We start from the raw sequence: 22123 nt of genomic DNA on the forward strand, positions 1-22123 counted from the left end.
TCATAAGTAGGCAGAGAGGCAGTCAGAGAGAGTGAGAGGGAAGCAGGCTCCCTGCCGAGCAGAGAGCCCGATGTGGGACTCGATCCCAGCACCCTGAGATCATGACCTGAGCCGAAGGCAGCGGCTTAAACAACTGAGCCACCCAGGCGCCCTTAACGTATGTTATTCTTGCTGGGCAAAAAAAAAAAGGGCAAAATGCATCAAGGCAAGTCCTTATATTTTCTCACCTCAGTTTCCTTAATATAACTGAAAGGGTCTAGGTCAGTGGCTGCAAGTTCAAGATTGAGAGTTACAAAATACTGGGTTCCAATTCTGACTCGGCACCTTATCATCTAGCTGTATGATCTTAATTAGTTTCTCAGCCTCTCATGGTGTCAGATTCCCCTGAAGCCAGGATAATAGAGATGGACAGACTTTCTTAACATGGACTAGACTTTCTTCTCTTTCAATTTCCTAAATCAGAGGGGAAAGAAGGCTATCGGGGATTACCCCTCTGAACAGCCACACTGCAAGCTAAGCCTCGGAAGGGTGTTAGAGGTCGGAGAAGCAGAAGCTGGGCGGGTCACCGAGACCGCAGCAGGAAAGGCCTGGAGTTCCCGCCTCCGATGCGTGCGCGCGCACCACGCACGCATACACGCACGGCACGCACAGCACGCTGCGGAAGCGCGCGCGCAGGCCCAGCCCTCGGCGCCGCCGCCATTTTAGCTCCTGGTTCCGGCCGCACGGTGTAGGCTGTTGTAGCGGGGAGGGGTGGGGGTCCTCCAGAGTTAAGTAGCTGCCCTCGATTGTACGGATACAGCCGCCAGCTTCTTTTTTTTCCTTCTTCCTTCACAACCGCCCGCTCGCAAAGTCCGAAGATGTCCAAGCGGCACCGGTTGGACTTGGGGGAGGATTACCCCTCCGGCAAGAAGCGTGCGGGGACCGATGGGTAAGCCAGGCCGGGGGCGCGAGGCAGCGGCTCGGGCTTTGTTGGGGTCCCGGAGGAGAACGGGCCAGGATCGGCTTAGCCACGGGCCTTGGAGCTCGACCCTTTGTTTCCCTCTGGGTTCGGCTCACTAGCGGCGGGTCGGTGAGAGCGGCGCCACTCCCGGTGATCGGCTGGGCAAGGGCGCGGGGAGATGTGTGGCGCGGCCGCCGCCCGGCCCAATCGGGAGGGTGGAGAGGCCTGCGTGGCCGCGAGGGCACCTCCTCCCGGAGCCGAGCCGGAGTCACTTCGTGGGGAGCAAGCGGGAGGGAGTCGCGCACCTCGTGGTCTGGGTTCCCGGGTGAGGTCTGGAGCCGGGGGAGAAGATGGGGGAGGGCGCGGCGGGAGTATACGCTTCCAAGGGCAGCAGGTACTTCTACGGAAGAGCGACCGCGGAGAGGTCTTTGGGGGGCGGCTGGGTGCCCCGCAAGGAGAAAGGCGGGGGGCAGAAAGTGAGGAAAACGCGTGGATTCTTGTGTAGGTTGAGATGGGGGTGGCGGGAGTTGAGTGAGGCGTGCAGGAGAGTTCTCGGGGAAGGGAGAGTAGAGGGCCTACAGGGAGAAAGGAAAACGTGGAGTATACCTGATAGGTTGGAGGGCTGGTAGTTCGGAGCCGCTGCGTTTGTAGTTTGGCGGGAGAGCTTGTGCCTCAGTCCATTCAAACACTTCAAAGTAGATACTAGGCAAACTTCCGCTCTCTGCCTACGCTCCCGCCATCTCCTTTATTTCTTGCTTTGGCTGAAACAGTGGTAATTGGGTAGTCGTGGGATGGGAATTAGAAGGCATTTTTCCCCCCTTTAAGAAGTTTTTGTTTTATATCCCTACTCCTTCATTGGTAGCTTTGGAAACATGCAGACACTTCTCAAAAATGTCTTTAGTATTTTAGGAAAATGTCGCCGGTGGGGAGATTGTTAGGGAGTTGAAACACTTAGACTCTTGGTGTTTCAGATTGCTTTCCCGTAGCGTTTCCTGAAAGTTGCAGAGGAATTTACCATCAATTTCATCAAAATCATTTCTCGACCATTGTGTGTTTTCATCCTGAAGTTAAGAGAATTATTTGGGTAGTTCAGGTCACAAAACAGAAGTGTGCATATCCAAATACTTTCCATAATTTAATTGTGTGTGTGTAAAGAATGTAAGGAACCACTGTATCACGTTATCTATATAAGTACTGTGAATTTTTGTTCTCCCAAAGTTTTTCATTTCTGTTGGTTTCCAGTATGAATGTTGAGTGTCTGTGTGTCTCTGGAGTGTAAGCCTGGGGAAGGGTGTACTTTTTAATACCTTTCTATGTATTGAATGTGGAAAGCAAAAGTATATCACATTTTAATCTTGTAAAATTTTTAGTTTGCAATGTTAGACATTAGTTTTCTTTCTTTTTAGGTTATTAGTTTTCTCTCTTTAGGATCTTCTCCTCCCCACCCCCCAGCATAACTTCAGCGTTTTTGGTTAAAGACTCCTTTAGAGCTGGAAGTTACTTTGGAGAGTATAATCATCATCCACTCAATGACAAATGGAGATGCAGAGTTGTTAAGGTGGCTTGTGCATCCTTACACAGTGTACAGCTCGATCTAGAACCTTGATCTTTTCATTCTCACTTTTAGCCTCTTGCTTTTTTCCATTACAGCATAGAATATGGCTGTAGTTAAGTCAGTGCAGACTATTTTAATGACATTTGTAATGGGTTGGTAAAGTAGGGAACACTTGGTTCTTGGTTCCTGGGAGTAAAAATAAATAGTCATGTCACCTGGCTAAGATGAAACTGATGTCTCTCACAAGAGTTCAAATTGGAACAAAAGACACTGGGATGCAGTGAATTCATTTATTCGTGTGTGTCTGTGTGTGCGTGGATTCATATTTGTGTGTTTGGGATCAGTGTGTGTGTGTATGTATTGCTCCCTTTTTCTTGCAAAACAGCCTTAATAAAAATGAGGATTTTTTTTTTAGGTATAGGATGGTGACCTTATGATTCTCTTGGATATTATATCATATCTGCCTGTTGGTAAAGGAGAGTTCATCTTTGAAGTAAAGTCCAAGTTCTGAGATAATTCTGGAGAGAAATTTGTATAAACATTTCTGTATCATTTCTCATACAACTAATTCTTTAGCAATGGGTTACATTTGTTAATAGTACTTGGGTTCTCCCCTCCCCCTACCACCAGTTTGATAATTTTGAAAGTCACTTTTGTTGACTGCCATGCAGTCTTTTTTTTTTTTTAATTAACATATAATGTGTTATTAGGTCAAGGGATACAGGTCTGTGAATCACCAGGTTTACACACTTCACAGCACTCACCATAGCACATACCTTCCCCAATGCCCATAACCCAACCATCCTCTCCCTACCTGCCATGCAGTCTTGAAGTAGGAGGAGTGTTTGGTTTTTTGTGATTAACAGGTGGTTTTATCTGAGGGAGAAAAGCTTGCCAGTCCTATGAACTTCACTGCTGAGCATGGCTGGTCCATTTCCCAGTACTGAAAAGGAAAGTAGTTTGGTGGGAGATTTCATTTAGATTCAAGTCCCAAACTATATGGCATTACTTATTCTTGCTGTATTTTTGTTTGGAGGTCAGGTAGAGAAGTTGAAAGTTTCTGTTACATACTGACATTACTACTTTTTCATCATCCCACAAAATTTGCTTTATAAAATTACTAAGAAAAAGACAACTGACGTATGGAACGTAAGGACACTTTCCATTTTTATGTTTGTTTTGGAGAGTACTTCCTAATAAGCGCTTTTTTCCTTAATTGTGGAAAAGTGAAACAAATATAGTATATGTAGAGTACATACTGTGCTCCCAAAACTATTCTGCGTGCTGTGTGTATATAACCACTTTTTCATTACAGCCCTGTGATACAGGTGAGGTTAAGTAATTGCCCCAGGGAATACAAGAAATGTTCATACACAAAGAGATAAAGAAAAGCAAAAATTTCCCTGAAATCTTCATTCTTATCTTTAACCACTCAATGAACATTGTTTTTAGTCTTTGCATGTTTATTCACAAATACAAACTGCAATATTTAATATAGATGAAATGTTTCGATATGGGTTGTTTTGTGCTTTGATTTTTAATTATTAAGAAATGTATCAAATTAGAATAGGTGTACATTATCTTTTTCATTTGCTATATAACATTCCACTCATAAAGGGGTGTTGTAACTTATCTACCCAGTTTTCTCCTCTTTGGTGTTTAGGTAGTTTCCCAGTCTTTATTGTTTTACAAGTGAAAGGGGTGGAGGATATCCTTATGTATACATATTTGCACACTTATATCCTTCAGGAAAGTTTCAGGAGTGAAATTGCCAGAGAAAAAGCAATGTGTATTTAAAATATTCCGATTTTGGGATGCCTGGGTGGCTCAGTCGGTTAAGCAGCTGCCTTCAGCTCAGGTCATGCTCCCAGAGTCATGGATGGGATGGAGTCCTGTCGGGCTCCTTGCACAGCCGGGAGCCTACTTCTCCCTCTGCCTGCTGCTTCCCTTTCTTGTGCTCTCTGTCTCTGACAAAAAAAATAAATAAAGTCTTTTTTTAAAAAATAATAAATTAAAAAAATAACCAGTTTTTACATCTTCATTAGCAGTACTGTAGTGCCTGTTATTCCATGTAGAATTTTAATATGGCATTGTAATTAAATTACAAAAAAAAACCCTTCAGTGATATGCAATATTTATCAGCATTTACACTGTCCCAGGCACAACTTTAAGCACGTTACATGTACTGACTTAATTCTTGAAATACTGCACAAGATCTGTGAACAGCCATATTTTATAGATGAGGAAAGAAATAACTGTGGTCATATAGTTAGCTTCAGTGCTGAGCCAAGATTGAGCTGAGATAGTTAAGAAACGGGCTTAAAAACTGTGTCATAACTGTGTCTACCTGCCAGGATTGTGGCTGTGTGATCAATAAAGTACTGTTTTTTAGTCAGTTTTTAAGCATCATATCTCAATGAGTAAATCTTTTTAATAGTAAAACTCCTGTATAATGAAAGTGCCTGTTTAAAAAAAAGAAAACAGGCGGGTTGCCTAGGTGGTTCAGTGGGTTAGGCCCTGACTCGATTTCGGCTCAGGTGATGATGTCAGGGGTTGTGGGATCCAGTCCTGAGTTGTGCTCTGTGCTCAGCCAGAGTGCTTGTTCCTCTGTCTTGTCTCTCTCTCTCTCTCTCTCTCTCGTAAATAACCTAAAAAAAAAAAAAAGGAAAAGAAAACATACACATGGTAGTCTATTCATTATTTGTGAAGTATTGGATTTGAGAGAGCCCTCCCTAGCTATTTTTTGATTTTTTTATCCTCCTGCATTGAAAGTAGATAGTTTGAGTGATAGGCAAGATGATTGGATTTGGTTTCTGCATCCTTCCTCTTGCTTTCTTATTTTAATCTCGGGCTATTTTATTAATACTTATCTCTTTGCAGATAGTAAGTTGAGGCTTACATCTTGCCAGCGGTTGTACAGCTCTGATCTCAGTGCTCCTTTTTTATTTTTTTTGCCCCTGTTTCTCAGTCAACAGTTAAATCTTTGTGTCCTTAGAATGTATTTTATGCTCCCTTTGCTGTCATTTTTGGTAATGAAGTTTCTGGTGAAGGAGGCCCTTATAAAAAGTATCTGTATAGATACTGTAACAAAGCACTGTATTATGATTTACTTTGTTGATCACTCTCCATTCCCTGTATTTTATAACTCTGGAAAGCTTAGGTTCATATATTAAGTGCCTGGTGCTAGGAGTGTAGAAGTTCATTAAACTTATATTTTTGTCATATCGTTTCTTGGTGGTCATATAATGTCTTCTGTCCCACCTCACTCCTAGAGTACTAGAAACATGAATCCTTTGCATTAGGCCAGATGTTTTTTTTCAAGGTTCTTTTATGTTCTGTGACCTTTAATATACATGGTGTTTGAACCATTCACAGCTACAGTGCTGCTCACTTTGCTGGGCACATTTCTGTGTATCCTGTTAGAAACTTTTGTCGTTCACATTTGGGGCAATATAAATAATTAATGATACTTTAGACCAGAGGCAGAATGAGAGAAACAAAGGAAGGATGGTTGATGGCATATTTCAGTGATAGTCCAGGAAGTTGTGAGTTCTGAGACTTGATTTTATATGTTTATTAGGTTATCCTTTGGGTTTTTATTTTTGCCCCCTTTGACTTCCTTTCTCTTTGTGTGAGATGGGATGAAAGGCTTCTATCATGGCTTGATAAAAGGTGAACAGAGGGATGGGAGAAAGGATCACTTTTTATATATGTATTTTATATTTATATGAAAAGTATGTATATATGGCTCTATGAAAGTATATATGTGAAAGGTGTGTGTGTATGTGTTTATATACATAATAAAGCTTTTCTTTAAATTCCTCTGGAATACAATTATATTTTAGGAGGGACAAAATAAAATACAGTTGGTTTGCTTACTATTTCTGTAATTAGGGAACCAGCCTAATTCCTGCTGGCTCTAGAATTTTAGCTGTATTTTATCTAGGGTTTTCTGTTGTTCTGCTGATGTGCTTTTATAGAGAATGAATGGTTTTCCCTACTCGGCTACTGATAATTGGTGCTTGGAAAATTTGAACGTCTTCTGTGGCTTACGGATAAGGAGTAATGACGTGTTAAGTGGCTTGTCTTTACAGCTCTTTTTTGCCTCACTATTTCAGGTCTGGGTCCAGATACTTTGTGGCAAGTTTGCTGTAGGATTTGATTTGAAGTAAACTGGATTAGTAGAATAAATAAGCAGAGATTATTTAAAAATTATTATTTTATTAGGAATCGTGTGGTAACTGGAAGTAGATACTAGCATTGAGTACTTAAAGTTGACCTAGAATTAATATAGTGGCCATCTGCAAAATTTTAACATTTTAAAACAACTTACTTTTGTTCAGTGAAGCTTGTTTTTAATGGTTGTATTTCACTTGACGAATGTCCAAAGTATACATAGGTTTACAAAGCTTTGCAGTTGCTGTTAAGGATGTTGTGCAAATGAAGACAAAAGAATGAGAGTGTTTTAATTTTAGTTTTTCTGTAGGACAAATACATGCTTATTAAATAAAACTGGGAAAGTGCTCTGAAGTATAATTTGAAAGCAAACTCACCTACAGTCTTCTAACTCATATTTGTATTACCATTAGGGAACTAGAATTGTCTTTGTGTCCAGAAGTTGTTTTGAATTTGAACATAACCTTTTCATGTAACTTGAAGGAGAATCTGGGGAAAACTGTGATGCCATCCTTTTTGCTTTATTTATTCCTACCTTTTCCCCACCTTGCCCTCATTCTTTAACTTCTGCTAAGTAGGAAGGGATTTTAATCCAAGTCTGATTTCTCAGACTTGTGTTATCTCAGCTGGTGGTTAAAGGTGTGAAAAGAGACTGTCCCTTAAGAGAACTTGAGGTCTCATCAAAGAGGGAAAGATGTTTATGGATGAGGCATGGAGAATTCTTGATTATAAGGTCTTTTTCATTATTTTTTAAAAATTATTTTTATAAACATATAAAGTATTATTTGCCCTAGGGATACAGGTCCGAATCATCAGGCTTACACACTTCACAGCACTCACCATAGCCCTACCCTCTCCAATGTCCATAAGGTCTTTTTCGTTACTGAGTTTTACATTGGTTTATTGGTTGTTGCATATTTCTGTTGTGACTGTAACACTGCCAAGAACATTTTGCGTAAAATTCAGAATCTGAATTCTAAATTTTTATTTTTAGGAAGGATCGAGATCGTGACCGGGATCGTGAAGATCGGTCTAAAGATCGAGACCGAGAACGTGATAGAGGAGATAGAGAGCGGGAAAGGGAGAAAGAAAAGGAGAAGGAATTGCGAGCTTCGACTAATGCTATGCTTATCAGTGCTGGATTACCACCTTTAAAAGCTTCCCATTCAGCTCACTCAACCCACTCTGCACATTCAACACATTCGACACATTCTGCTCATTCAACACACACCGGACATGCAGGACACACATCACTTCCACAGTGCATTAATCCTTTTACCAACCTACCCCATACTCCTCGTTACTATGATATTCTAAAGAAACGGCTTCAGCTCCCTGTTTGGGAATACAAAGATAGGTTTACAGATATTCTGGTTAGACATCAGTCCTTTGTACTGGTTGGTGAGACTGGGTCTGGTAAAACAACACAGGTGAGTTATTATTGTATACCATGGTATATACTATATTAATGTTCACGTTTACTAAATGTTGCTTATTTGATCCTAGTAGTCCTTTACATTGTCTACTAGAACATCCCGAAGAATAGCTACTTTGATGTTTAGCACTTTTTAATGACACACAGTGGGAATCTTGTAGGGAGTGTCTGTTTTCCTGAGTCTAGAGGAAAATAGCAGTGCTGTTCTGTTAATGTTAAGTATGGCAGAACGATACTTTCTGACCACTTTGACTCTTGGGTGGTACAAATTTGGAGGTACAAGTTTTGGTTTCCATTGCTTGAGTGTAGAGGTTTGTACCATTGAGGCAGTTTTGTTTTTGTTAATCTTGTTTGTTTCTTTGTTTTGTTTTGTAATTGTCTTGAATCGGGTGAATATTATCCTTTTTTTAAAAAAATGGAAGAGCTAAATAAAGTCTATTTTCCCTATGATCTCCACATAGATCTAGTTACACACTACCCCCAGATACATAGCAGTAAGCACTAGTGTCTTGTTAGTAATATATCTAGGATATTTTTAAAAATGGTTGAGCTGTGGTTTACTGGGTCCATGTTATAGACCTCTAGGCTGCTTCTAATGGTTGTTTTTCATGAGTAGGTAGATCCAAAAGATTATACTATGGAATTTGAATTTTTACAAATCTGATTGGTGAAAATGGTATTTCAGTGTAATTTTTAATTTGCATTTCCTGCTATGAATGAGGTGTTAACCATATTTTTGTATGCTTGAGCCTAACCACCAGTTAAAAAGTTCAAGGAGATTACAGAAGTAGTAATCCCTGGCCATTGTAGAAAATCTGGAAAATCCAGAAGTGTTGAAATGAATTTACTAAGTCCTCTTACTATGTAGAAATCAGTATTACTATATTCCTGGCTTGTTTTCCATGTTTATTTACCTGTGATACATGTTTATAATAATTAAGCATACTGCATGTACAAGTTACCATTGTTGTTGTTGTGTGTTTTTTTTTTTTTTTAAGTTTCATATGCCACAAAGCTATCAATTTGGATATATCATGGAGACATTTTGAAGGCTACAGTGGCAATCAGAATAGAAGGCTTTTAAAGACTGAGTCTTAGTAAATAATGGTTTTTCTTTATAAGTAAAAGAAAACTTAGTGTTGATGTTAGGAACTGAAACTGATAGGTTTATTTTTATCATGGAAATTTAAATGTGTGAAAAGATACAACTTATTTTGAAGATTAGTATTTTAAAGAATTATTTCAGCTGATTTATCTGCTTTGCATAGTACTGATTTATTTAATTAGGAATTGGATAAAGCTAGGCACTGTATCCTTTGTATTTGTTTCAAGAACACTATAAGGAAGTTGTTAATCACCATTTTCCAGATGAGCAAAATGAGCCTGAGATTCATAAGAATCTCAGAGGTTTAGTGAGTTGCCTGTGGTTACAATAGTAGATTTAGGTGGGTTCAGTATTTAAAGGTTTGTCTCTTTGTTTTATAGCCAAAGTTATATTTATTTCATTTTGTTATTCTATGGTCTTACGTGGTTAACTTTGTTTCAGAGATGAGTTTCTGTAGTAGCAGTTAATGTGGAAGGTCAGGTGATTTCAAAATGAGAGGTTTGTGATTATTTGGATGAATATTTGTAGTGTTTTTTGTTTGTTTTGTGTACTTAAAATCACAGGCCATTTGGGTAGTTCAGAGGGAAGCTGAACCGCTTAGTGAATTTCACCCAGGTGTTTTTTTGGCATGCTCCTATTTAAGTTTTTTACTCAAAACCATTAAGAGCAAGCCATTTTGGTTATCTTTTTATGCCTGTCAGAAAATGACACCCTCCAAACAAAATCTAAAGTATTGACTCTAACTTTTGACTGCGACTCACAGTAAAAGTCATTTTACATTGCAGCTTGGTGTGTTCATACTATTATCCATGTGTAAGAAACTAAAGCCAGTTCAGGGTGAACGGAGGTACAAGTTCAGAGAAGAGAAAGCTTTGTATGTTCTGGACAGTATATAGGGTGTGTATAAAGAGGGAGATGGGGCAGGTGAGGCTGGAACAGCAGGCTGAGCCTCAGTGTATCATGCCATAGATCGGGGAGCCATCAGAGCTTTTCAGTAGGGATTTTTACAAAAAATGTCCTGTCTAGTGAGAATGTTGACAGCAGACTATGTAGGAAGTCAGAACAAAAAATTGACTCCTTATAAGGTAGTAGAATGAAGAATAAAGAGTAGATTGGAGTTAGAATGTTAATATTACTGATGGGACATAGGAGGGATTAATAAGTATAGGAGGAAGGTGTGAAATAGTTTTGGTTTTGAACTTGTTGAATTTGGGATACCAGTAAAATATTTATTCCTCAAGTGGAAATGACCACTAGGTTAGGATGGGAAACATAGTTAGGATTGTTAGTGTATTACAGATAATATTAGAAGTCAGGAGAGTAAATAAGAACAATCAGGATAATGTTCTTGAAATGTCAATAGAGGCATTGCCTGTGCTGTTTTCCAAATATTGTCTGGGAAACCTGGAAGGTTCCTGAAACTCAGGGGTCCTGGGATTTTCTTTATATACTTCCAACAAAACAAAAATAGTGCAGTATATTCAAAATTGAAACCGATAAGAGAATCCAACAGTCTTCTATTAAGCCAGACATTAGAGATATGCAAAAATGCAAAACAATGTATTCTTTCTGCTAATTTTTTCTTTCTTCTCTTTTTTTGTTTGGAAGATGTAATTATTTTTCATAGAAAATGTTTTTGTTAGCATAGGATGGGTTTTTATTGTTAGGAATTGATAAATACTCTAAAAGTTTTTCAGTTTTAATTTCCTCATATAGTAAAGTCTGTTAGTTATTTGGCATCCTTGATTATTTTAAGAGTAAAAAGAAGTCCTGAGATCAGAGTTCAAAAACTGCTGAATTGGCCAATAATGTTTGTATCTTGATTTTAAAGTGGAAGCCAGTTATTCATTTCACTGAAGTGAATTTAAAAAGCTTGAACATTCTTTCCTTGAGAATTCCAAATGGTTTTAAATAGCTTTAACTGAATGGTAAATGTTTGTTTGAATTTCATTTTGTTTGGTCTTATAAAGTGCATTTTGTCTTTGCTAAAGGCTTGCTGAAATGAAGATAAATATATAAAACTTAGCTGGAAAACCACTTAACTTTGGTTTGTGGGTTTATAGACCTAGAGAGACCCTTCTCTTTTAGGGTAGTATTTATTTCTGTTCATTTTAAGTCCTTTAAAGATACGCATTGTTAAGTTCTTAGAGAAGTGATATAGTCACCCATCTCCCCTTTTAGATATTTGTAAGTGAAAGCAGTAATCCCCAAATTGCAGAAGTAACCTAACTAAAATGTGGCAATGGTACGACAACCAATATTCTTCAGGTGCCTTTGTAATCCTTTACCAAAACCGCCCCCACCTGCATTTTCTGTGGCATTTGAGTTTGACAAGCTTTTGGATGCTTTGATGGAGGCCTATCATGACTTCAATCAGTGGATTCCCATTTAATATAGTGATTACTTAGATTTTTCCCATGGTCCTTACCCAGGTAAGTGAGTGAAGAGCCATGAAATTAGAGGTTCTCTTAGCTTCTGTTGATAATGGAACAAGGGAGAAATGCGCTCTCGTCATGGCAGCCAACCAACTTGTGCTTGTTGGTGTTTTTTCTTGGTTTTGTAGGTGCCATCGAGTTTGGGATTGACATTTACTGAACTTGACTTTTAAGATGGCACCTAAGGCGTTCTATTGTGCATACTTCTCCCAAATGCAGAAGAATAGGGGTTAGATTCTGCTGTTTTACAAACCAAATTTGAATTGACTTAAAAGACATAGCTTTATAACCGCAAGGGTTGTGATTTCTATTTTCACCTGCACTTTGTAATCCAGATTGTATAAGAATTTAATAATTTCTGAGAAAATTTGTGGAAACTCAAATTTGTTATAAAGTAGAATTTTTTACAAGTTGGGTTTTTTCCAATATATAGAGAAATGTTTAATGATGGAACAGTTGATGCTGTAGAGCGTATTTAGCACAGCTTCAGTGGACCTAGCCTGCTCTGGAGTAAATTATGTCATCAGTGTATGACCCCTTCTTGGCTTGGAGGGCTCATGCTATAAGTTAGAGTCCTGATACTTTATAGTGTGCCTAATTGATTTTTGCTTTAAATTATTGGAATACAATAAAGTACATATTGAATATGCCTGATGTGCAGGCAGAGTAGAATTAATTTAAATTTGAAATTATTTGATAGATTCCACAGTGGTGTGTGGAGTACATGCGATCATTACCAGGACCCAAGAGAGGAGTTGCTTGTACCCAACCCAGGAGAGTTGCTGCAATGAGTGTCGCCCAGAGAGTTGCTGATGAAATGGATGTAATGTTGGGCCAGGAAGTTGGTTACTCCATCCGATTTGAAGACTGCAGCAGTGCAAAAACCATTCTTAAGTAAGTACTATCTTTAAAAATGCATACTTTGTTTCTCTACTTTTAGTTTTGTGCCACTAGATAGAGGGCTTTGCTAGGGGAGTCTCAAAATTATCCAAATTTAGAATAGTCCAGAGAAGACCTTCTTAGACTTACTAAGTGACTTTTTAAGATAGATTCTTTTTTACCGGCAATATATATAGCTGTTCAAAGAAATTTTTCTTTGAACAAAATTTGATTTTGTTCAAAATTTTCTTTGATCAAAGGAAGATTTCTTTCTTACTAGCAATATATTTATATAGCTGTTCAGTAGACAGTAAGCTTCAAAGGTCAGATTTTAGTTATTCGGTGATATATCTTAGGTGAAATGTTATACCATTTAAATGTGATAGAAAAGTGATACATCTTAGTGAAAGATAGTTATTTCTAGAAAGAATGATGTGTGGGATGGGACAGAAATTATTTGGGGCTTTTAATGTTAATTATACTGCTATTACTGTACATATGTTATGAGCTAAAAGGAGGAATCTTTTGTTGTGTAATATACTCTTGGAGTCTCCTCAAAGTCCTTTACCTTTTCATTTATAGCTGTAGTGCACAATTGACTGCCATGTTGAGCTTCTTTCTAATATTTTCTTTAACTGTCCTCATTTTTTTCATCTTATACTGTATTCTGCATAAGTTGTGAGATATGTTGCCTGATGGTACTTCTTTTGAAAATCTTCCCCTTTTGTTGCTTCCATTTAGTCTGTATATATGTGACATTTAAATCATTTTTTAAAAATGATTTCTTTGTCACGATGTATTCTCCCTGAGGTTTTTTAAAAGACAATTTTGGAACAAAATGTTACATGGGCAGTGAAATGAGTCATTGGTGGCAGAAATATATAGTCTTATGGCGGAAATAATGTATTACAGAAATTTTCAAATGAATGCAGAAGTACGATAGTATAATGAACTCCCACCTGTTTATCCTGCATCTTCAAGCATGGCCTATCCTGTTTCATCCAAATCCCAACTTTTCCCTGTCCCATATAATTTCAAGCAAATGTTAGACATTATATACTTTCATCTCTAAATATTTCAGTGTACGTAGGTCAAAGATGGTTTCTTATATAGCTATGATATTTATAACTTTAAAAATTTCCTTTAAACATTCAATCATTCTTCAAGTTGCATGTCAGTTTTTTCTAGTTTCTTTGATAAGTATTATTAGAACTTCAGGTTAAAGTATCACTGTTGTTTTTAATAGCAACTGGACAGTTTATTTAAATCAGCTTGTCTTTGACTTTAAGGCATGTTTTTGGTTTATATCTTGAGTTTCATTGAGTATGTCTTTTTAAAAAAATTTTTTTTTTAAGATTTTATTTGTTTGACAGAATGAGAGACAGTGAGAGAGGGAACACAAGCAGAGGGAGTGGGAGAGGAAGAAGCAGGCTTCCTGCTGAGCAGGGAGCCTGATGCAGGGCCCAATGCCGGCACCCTGGGATCATGACCTGAGCCGAAGGCAGGTGCTTAACGACTGAGCCACGCAGGTGCCCCTGAGTACATCTTTTTAGTTTAGTGATAATCTCATTATTGTTCACTTGTAATTATGATATAACCGATGAAGGAGTTATAGAAAATCATAACTTAAGATTTCATACTAATTTAATATGCAGATAATGTCAAGGACTTGAGGACAATAAAGGGCAGATTTTACTCACTTTTATGATAAATAATTATTTTGACATTTGATTCACTAAGTATTGAATATTTCTTGGCAAGCCACATTTGAGCAGGGAAAATGGAATTTGGAATTGGGCGAGGAAAGTCACATGTAATACTGGGTCAGAGAGTGTGTGTCTGTGTGTCTGTGTGTGTTAGTGTTAGGAAGTGGTAGGCTTTCGGAAAATGTATGCTTGTGAAAGATTTTGGTTCAGTTAATAGGAAATGACAAGTAACATATAAATAGATTCGATAGATCAAAATGAACTTATTTTTGGCATTGTGATGTTTTCTTATGTGAAATGGTTCCCAGAGGCTATAACTAAACTTTAAACAAAAAAGCCTACTTAATTCTGGACAAGGCTAGCTTACTGGGATATCTTCTAGAATCTGAAGAGCTAGAAGCTTACCTAATACTGTCTTTAAGTGATACTAAAATTAAATCCTATTTAATTGTATGGAATGTATGATAGTTTTGATAGTAGGAATACTTCAAATGGAGTGTTGTATGAATCTGTAGATGTATTTGGTATAGTCCTTTATCATCTCATGTCTTGAGAACCCCAGATGTTAAAAACAGCTAGAACCTTAACTTAAGGAGGATCAGTTATATAGTTAATTGGATAGAAAGAGTGAATACCTAAGACAGCCACCGGTCTCCTCCTTTAGCTATTCTTATACACAGTTGACCTTTGAGCCACATAGGGGGTTAGAGCAACAGCTCCCCACCCCCTGCAGAAATCTGTGTCTAACTTAGTCAAGTTAGACACAAATTACCTACTAATAGCTCACTTCACCAATAACAAACAGTTAACACATATTTTGTATGTTATTTGTGTATTATCTACCATATTCTTACAGTAAGGTAAGGGAAAAATCATAAGAAAATAATTTATAGTCCTGTACTATATTTATTGAAAAAAAAATCTGTATGAGTAGATCTGTGTTGTTCATACCTGTGTTGTTCAGGGGTTAGGTGTGGTTATAAAAATGCCTAGGAATCCATTATTCTGCCCCAAAAAAGGCTTTTAATTTTCACTAAGAATGGTAAAGAGGACTAACTTCTGAAAATTCTGCCTGAGGGACTCAGAATTCAACCATACTCTTTGATTTCATTGTTGACAGTTAACAAATAACTTTTTTACTAAATTAAATTTGTCTGAGAGTACTTTAGTTAAATCAGTGTATCTTTACATCATCTCTATTCATGTTAAGGGCCCAAAGGTACTTTTTCTGGTGTTTGGGACACATACCCATAAATTCTAGATTCTAGATCTAGTATTGTGCTGTTTTCAGAGACTTGGATCTAGTATAAATTAGTGCACTCTCTATCAGACCAGCCTTAAAAGTCTGTCTGTCCAGTCCCAGTAGACAAGTTAGTTTTCAAACTGCCACAGCTGTAAATCATTTTTAAATTTCTTCATTTGTTGTGATTTTTTTGCCTGCTCCCATCACTTTTCTGAAGTATTCCTTTTACAGTATGCTTAAGGTTCCTTTTGCCATTTTGGCTTGGACATTATGAAAAAAAAAAATCTAAAAAAAAAAAGTAAGATAGCTAAAGAAGAGCACATTCGCCAGTGGAAGATGTTGCCAAGTTTGTGACTGGTCAGTGAAAAATATCTTAATTCACTTTAAGGAAGAAGAGATGATACTATTGCAGGGGATTTTAAGAAGCACTTTGGAGTTGGGACAAATTTTAGGAAATCTGTTCCTCATTTATTTTGAGGGAGCTGATAATTTTTTTATGGAATAAAACAGTATGATAGTCTTGAACCTTCAGGGAGACATAATATTTGACGTTGGTAATTTTGTACCTAATTAGTTATTTTCTTTTTGTATCTTCTCCCCCAAGCTGCAGAATTCTGAGGTATTTTGATATTGAGGGAACCCGGTGATTTACATAAGTAATGTTTAGTTAGTCGTAAAGTTAGTTAATTGAGTGCCTTCTGTGTGTTGGACAGTGCTAGCTAGGTATTAAGAAGTCGATCTGGTTCTTGTCCCCATAAAGTAAGTGCAATTTCACATTGTGATTAGGCTTCTGAAAGAGAATACTGGGGTTTGTACGAAGGCATGATTTGGAAATTCAATTTAGACTGGAAAAGAGAAGATGGAATAAAAGCCTAAGTTGAATAATGGTTTGCCAGGGTAGGGATTGGGGTACAGGGAGCAGAGCTTTCTTGGCAGATGGAACAGCATTTTTTTTTTTTTTTTTTTAAGATTTTATTTATTGATCAGGGGAGGGGCAGAGGGAGAGAGAGAAGCAGACTCCGCTGGTCAGGGAGCCTGATGAGGGCTCCAGCCCAGGACCCTAGGATCATGACCTGAGCCGAAGGCAGACACTTAACTGACTTAGCTACCCAGACGCCCATTGAGTAACATTTTTAAAACCTTTTTTTCTGAAGGGGAGAAAAGAGTTTACTTGAGAAGACACTGCAGTTTAAGTATCCAAATGATTTGTGTAAGTCAGTATTTCCATGCCTCATCACTTGAGATGATACAGGATTGGTTTCTTTCTTTTGCCTAGTTTGAGTATAAACTCTTTGGGAAAGAGTTTGTGTCTATATCTGTACTACGCCTTGTGCATGGAACTTCAAAAAGAAAAAAAAAAACCTGAGATGGAAAAGGCAACAGGAGAGTGTGAAATTTGTCACTACACTGTAGATTGTGGGTGAATCTTCATAAATGTGAAAAACTGATAGGTTTTTATGAAAAGGCATTTTCCTTGATTTCTTGGTGGAGACAGCAGGATGATAGGGTGATTTGGTTTATATAATTTATAATTTGGTTTCTATTTTGAATCTTTTGATTTTGGGTGTCAGATTCATTTCAATTTTGGGATGGGTCAAAGGCTAAGGAATTAATCTGGGTTAATGTTTATGAAGCAAAGATGGTGGAGCTCTTTTCTTTAAGATGCATGTTTTGTAAGACCACCATCCTGAGTTGTTTATGGCATATATAGCTTCAGGACAGGCTGCTGGAAAAATCTAGAAAACTTAAGGACAGGATGTAGTTTAAATCTATAATCAGGTGATAAAGGAGAAATGAACAGAACTTGGGGTCTCAAGGTGTGATAAACCCCTTGTAAAGTTTGAGGGAGAAGTTTTGAACTAACCAGCCAAAGAAGTGCTGTTCTCCATAATATGAGTCAGAGACTTTCCACATTTTTTTAATTTCTAAAAGGTAGTCTAGACGAGAAGATGGAAGAAAATCTAAAAATATTTAATAAATACGAGATTCCAGTACAAACACCACTACAATAAGGAGTTGGCTGGTACAGGACCTTTAAGGTTGACACTCGGGAGAATTTACCAGACATTGTTGTAGCAGTTTCTCATAGCAGATTCTTTGAGACTTGAGTTGGAAGCACCAACTGAATAAGGACTATTTAGAGATTCCACAGTGGGTTTCCAATAAGGCAGCCTTATTAAAAAGTAGATAAGTTGAGAAGAGAATCAAAGGGAAATACATCCTAAGCCACAGACAAAGATTATAGGGCTGGAGTTGTGTCCTAGCTTTGCTACTTATTAGCTGCGATCTTGGCAATGTTAATTAGCCTCCCTGTGCTTACTGCTTTTTCAGAAGATAGAGCTGATAATAACTACCTCATATGGAGGTTCTGAGATAAAATATGTTAATTTGTGTACAGCCTTTAGAGTAATTCCTGTCGCCCAGCAAGTGCTAAGTCAACATTTCTACTTTTGCTGATAGTGGTGGTAGATTTCCAGTTTGAGAAATTATTGGATCTTATTAAGCAGTTAACCTAGTTAATTAAAAAGAGACATAAAACAGCTTAATAAAGTTCTTTTTAATGCAGTACTTGAATTACAATTTGGGGGTTTTAACTTGAATTAAAACTTGGGTATTATTTGTCACTATGAAATGAATGAATGAATCCAAATACTCTTTTCGGGCTGGAGGTAAGCCATGGAAGTAGGCCTGGTACTTTAAAGACCATTAATTACATAAACATTAACTATAATTTATTGAACATATGTTGTAGAGTAGGCTTTGTTCTAAATCAGGTATAGCACTGGGGTTAGATAAGGTAGTTTTACTAAATCTTTAGAAAAGGGTAGTGATAAAGAATAAATATGGTTATTTACCACTTAAGCATTTTCTGTCAGGCTGAAAACTCATCGTTGTCACCTTAGAGTTAGAATTCTTTGACATTTTTCATTCATAAAAGCTAACTTGATTTCCTAAAGGTATGCATATATTATATTTGGTCTTTGTGTTTATACTTAAGTACTTGCAAGGGTTTAGTTCTAGAAGGCTCTTTGTTTATAGTGTTTTAACATCTTACAAAATATTAAATAAAACCTATGCATTTATATTAGCTTTCTGTGAGTTTTGTTGAGGAGTGGGCAGTCTGTTTTGAAAAGGTTATTTGCCTGTTTTTAATTTTTTAGGTATTTCTTTTGCTTGATTACATAGCTAACTGAACCATATTTTAGCTGTTTGCCCAGATGAGGCTGTATGCTTTGAATGCTGATCTCAGAACTGTGAGGCTGTCTGTACAGGTTATATATAAGTGGGGTTTGCGGTTTTCTGTTTGCTTTCTTTTTGTCCATTTTTTGGTATTAGAAATGCATTGAAACACTATAGATTCCAAATTGTTGAAAATACTGTGTCGTACCTTTCCGTGCGACTGTTCACATCTAGTAGTTTGTTCTTTGTAACCAATGCTGTGTATAGGTTGTTGTGATTCTAGTAAGATTAGTGTTGTTTAAATATATCAAGTTGAACTTGACCCTGTATAAATGTTTGCTTATCCCTTTACAAATGAAAGGAATATTAAGTACACAAAGGAACTATGTTGGTGTTCTGACTTGGTTGGGGACTTAAGCTGTGAGGCAGTTAAGAATGTAGTTTGATTCAGTCATATGAATTACATAGATGATTTCACAAAAAAGAAGGTATTTTATCTGAGCTGAGAAGGGTGGATGGACTTAGGAGATTAACTCAGCTAGGTTTTAAGTAGAGTAGAAGTTCCTAAGCTACCTAAAGTTCACATGCTTAATGTCTCAGTGATTTTTCAGGGTACCCTATGCCTGAAGAAATGACACAGAATTCCATTTATTTATTGGTTTGGTCCTAAAAACTTAGTTAATTAAGTATTTATGTCCTAACAGCTTGGTAGCCTTTAAACAAATACCACACATACATTGGAATCAAAATATTTTTTTAAAGGTTTTTATTTGTTTATTTGACAGAGATCACAAGTAGGCAGAGAGGCAGACAGAGAGAGAGGAGGAAGCAGGCTCCCTGCCGAGCAGAGAGCCTGATATGGGACTCCATCCCAGGACCCTGAGATCATGACCTGAGCCGAAGGCAGAGGCTTAGAGCCACCCAGGCGCCTGGAATCAAAGTATTTTTATTTCATTCTTAAAGCACCATTATCTACTAGTATGATGTCAGTTTCTTAAACTGTGGAGTTGAGTTGGACACTGTCACCTTTATTTACTGTTATACACTGATAGTGCCTTATATTTGCTTTTTGTTAGAGCGAATGTCAAAAATTAAGCCTTGCAAAGATAGTATCTTTGAAAGGAATATACATAATGAAGTACCTCTGCTAGTGGTTCTGTGGCATCACATGTCAGTTATGGAAAATGATAATATAAATTGTTTTGAATCTTAGGCAAGAACATAGTTATTCTCTGGAAATAGGGTATCATTTAACAAATTGAATCAATTTACTGTAGCAAGTTAAGTGACCTGTTTATACCCAAAGAAGGAAGTAGTTTACTCTTCTCTTGACTGGATATATAAATAGATGATAAAGTTCTACAGTAATCTAAACTTGGACTGTGCTAGGGGATTGTACATAAATAAGATCCTTTCGGTGATTAAAAAAAAAAAAGATCCTTTCGGCGATCTTATTGAACAACCAAATACCTTGTTTTTTTAAACTGCTGTGTTCACATGATCAGGTTTCTGAAGGTTTTTTTTTTTTTTGACATAACTTTGTAGAACTATATAAATGAGAAATTACAATGCTAGCATTATAGACATTGAAGACATTAAGTTAGTGATGAATCCAGAAATAGCCAGATCACCTAAAAGAGGTAAATGACTTCATTTTTAACTGACTTATGTGCTCTTTGATGATAGTTCTTTATTTTTATGCTTACGGCATAGAAATAACTGATACTGGAAGAAATTGTTGGAGGAAAGTAATTTGATGACTTTTGGTACCTACTGAATAACTATAATAGCATTCATTCCCTGTGAGCATGTTTAAAAGTTGGTAATTGACCATTTCATAATGTTGGCATTGTAAAGGATGAGTAGGGTGTGGGTGTTGAGGCTTCACTATTTATAGTAGTGAAAAGAGCTGTATTTTAGAAAGTCAGTATACTATATATAGTTTTCTTCTAATGAAGTTCTTGGTAAGTGCAAGCTGTTTTAGCTTTGTCATTTCTGTTTCATTTTACTGTTGTCATTCAAAAAGTATTCTACTGATAGGGCTGCATTTTTTTTTTTATTTTTTTATTTACAGCATAACAGTGTTCATTGTTTTGCCATCACACCCAGTGCTCCATGCAGTACGTGCCCTCCCTATTACCCACCACCTGGTTCCTCAACCTCCCCCCCCCCCCCCCCCCCCGCCCCTTCAAAACCCTCTGGTTGTTTTTCAGAGTCCATAGTCTCTCATGGTTCATCTCGCCTTCCAGTTTCCCTCAACTCCCTCTCCTCTCCATCTCCCCATGTCCTCCATGTTCTTTGTTATGCTCCACAAATAAGTGAGACCATATGATACTTGACTCTCTCTGCTTGACTTATTTCGCTCAGCATAATTTCTTCCAGTCCTGTCCATGTTGCTACAAAAGTTGGGTATTCATCCTTTCTGATGGAGGCATAATACTCCATTGTGTATATGTACCACATCTTCCTTATCCATTCATCCGTTGAAGGGCATCTTGGTTCTTTCCACAGTTTGGCGACCGTAGTAGGGCTGCTTTTAAAGTAATTTCTGCACCCATCGTGGGGATCAAACTCACAATCCTGAGATCAAGAGTTGCATGCTCAAATACCTACTGAGCTAGCCAGGTACCCCATCTACTGATAGGTGCTGATTTCACTTACATTGTTGTAGAACAGTAAATATAAAGTTGCCTTACTCTTTTTAATGAGTGTATAGTTTTGTTTTATTCTATTGATGGATGCTCAGATTTGCAGTTTTTGCTATTAAAAACACTTGCTTGGGTGCCTGGGTGGCTCAGTCAGTTGAGTGTTTGCCTTCTGCTCTGTTTGTGATGTCCAGGTCCTGGGATTTGAGCCCTGCTCAGTAGGGAGTCTGCTTCTCGTTTTTCCTTTCCTTCTCCCCCTCCCCCTGCTTGTGCTTGCTTTCTCTCTCTAATAAATAAATAAAATAATTAAAAAAGAAAAACGTGTGCTGCCCTTAGTACCCTCCTAACAAAACCTGGTACACACATTTTTTCACACAGGCATATATATGCCTGAAATGAATTCCCTACAAATGAAATTGGTTGGGTTACAGGGTTATGTTTGAATTTTATTAGATTGCCAGATTGCCTTGCATAGAGATTTATCTACTCTGACCAGTAAGGAATGAGCAAATGAATGTTTGTTTCTGTATCCTTGCCAGCATTGTATTGTGGAACTTTTTTTTTTCTTTGTCATTATTGTAAGTGAAAAATGGAATATTATGGTTTTAATTTGCATTTCTTTTGTATGAAATTGAGCTTTTTACATGTTATTTATGAGCCATTTGTGTTTCTTTTTGGGCTTAGAGTAGTGCTTTTCTCATTTTTCCTAAAGTATTGCTACCTGCTTGACAGTTATTTGTAAGGTGCTATTTTAAAATACATCCCAATCCCAGAGAAGGTAAATTTGAAAAAAAATGTACGGTATTACAGGATTAGTGAAACTT

General features: G+C 37.5%; 1 protein-coding gene across 1 annotated transcript in view; it reads left to right on the top strand.

The window, feature by feature from the left end:
- The first annotated feature begins 690 nt into the window (after window positions 1–690).
- The window catches only part of DHX15 (DEAH-box helicase 15), a 57852-nt gene continuing 36419 nt past the window's right edge, over window positions 691–22123 (top strand). The window contains exons 1-3 of the mRNA XM_045993477.1: window positions 691–928; window positions 7666–8101; window positions 12347–12540. Coding sequence (XP_045849433.1) covers window positions 858–928; window positions 7666–8101; window positions 12347–12540 — 701 coding nt within the window. The 5' untranslated portion in view covers window positions 691–857. The remainder of the gene's footprint in view (window positions 929–7665; window positions 8102–12346; window positions 12541–22123) is intronic.

The sequence above is a fragment of the Meles meles genome, chromosome 2 (assembly GCF_922984935.1).
Source record: "Meles meles chromosome 2, mMelMel3.1 paternal haplotype, whole genome shotgun sequence".
NCBI lineage: Eukaryota > Metazoa > Chordata > Mammalia > Carnivora > Mustelidae > Meles > Meles meles.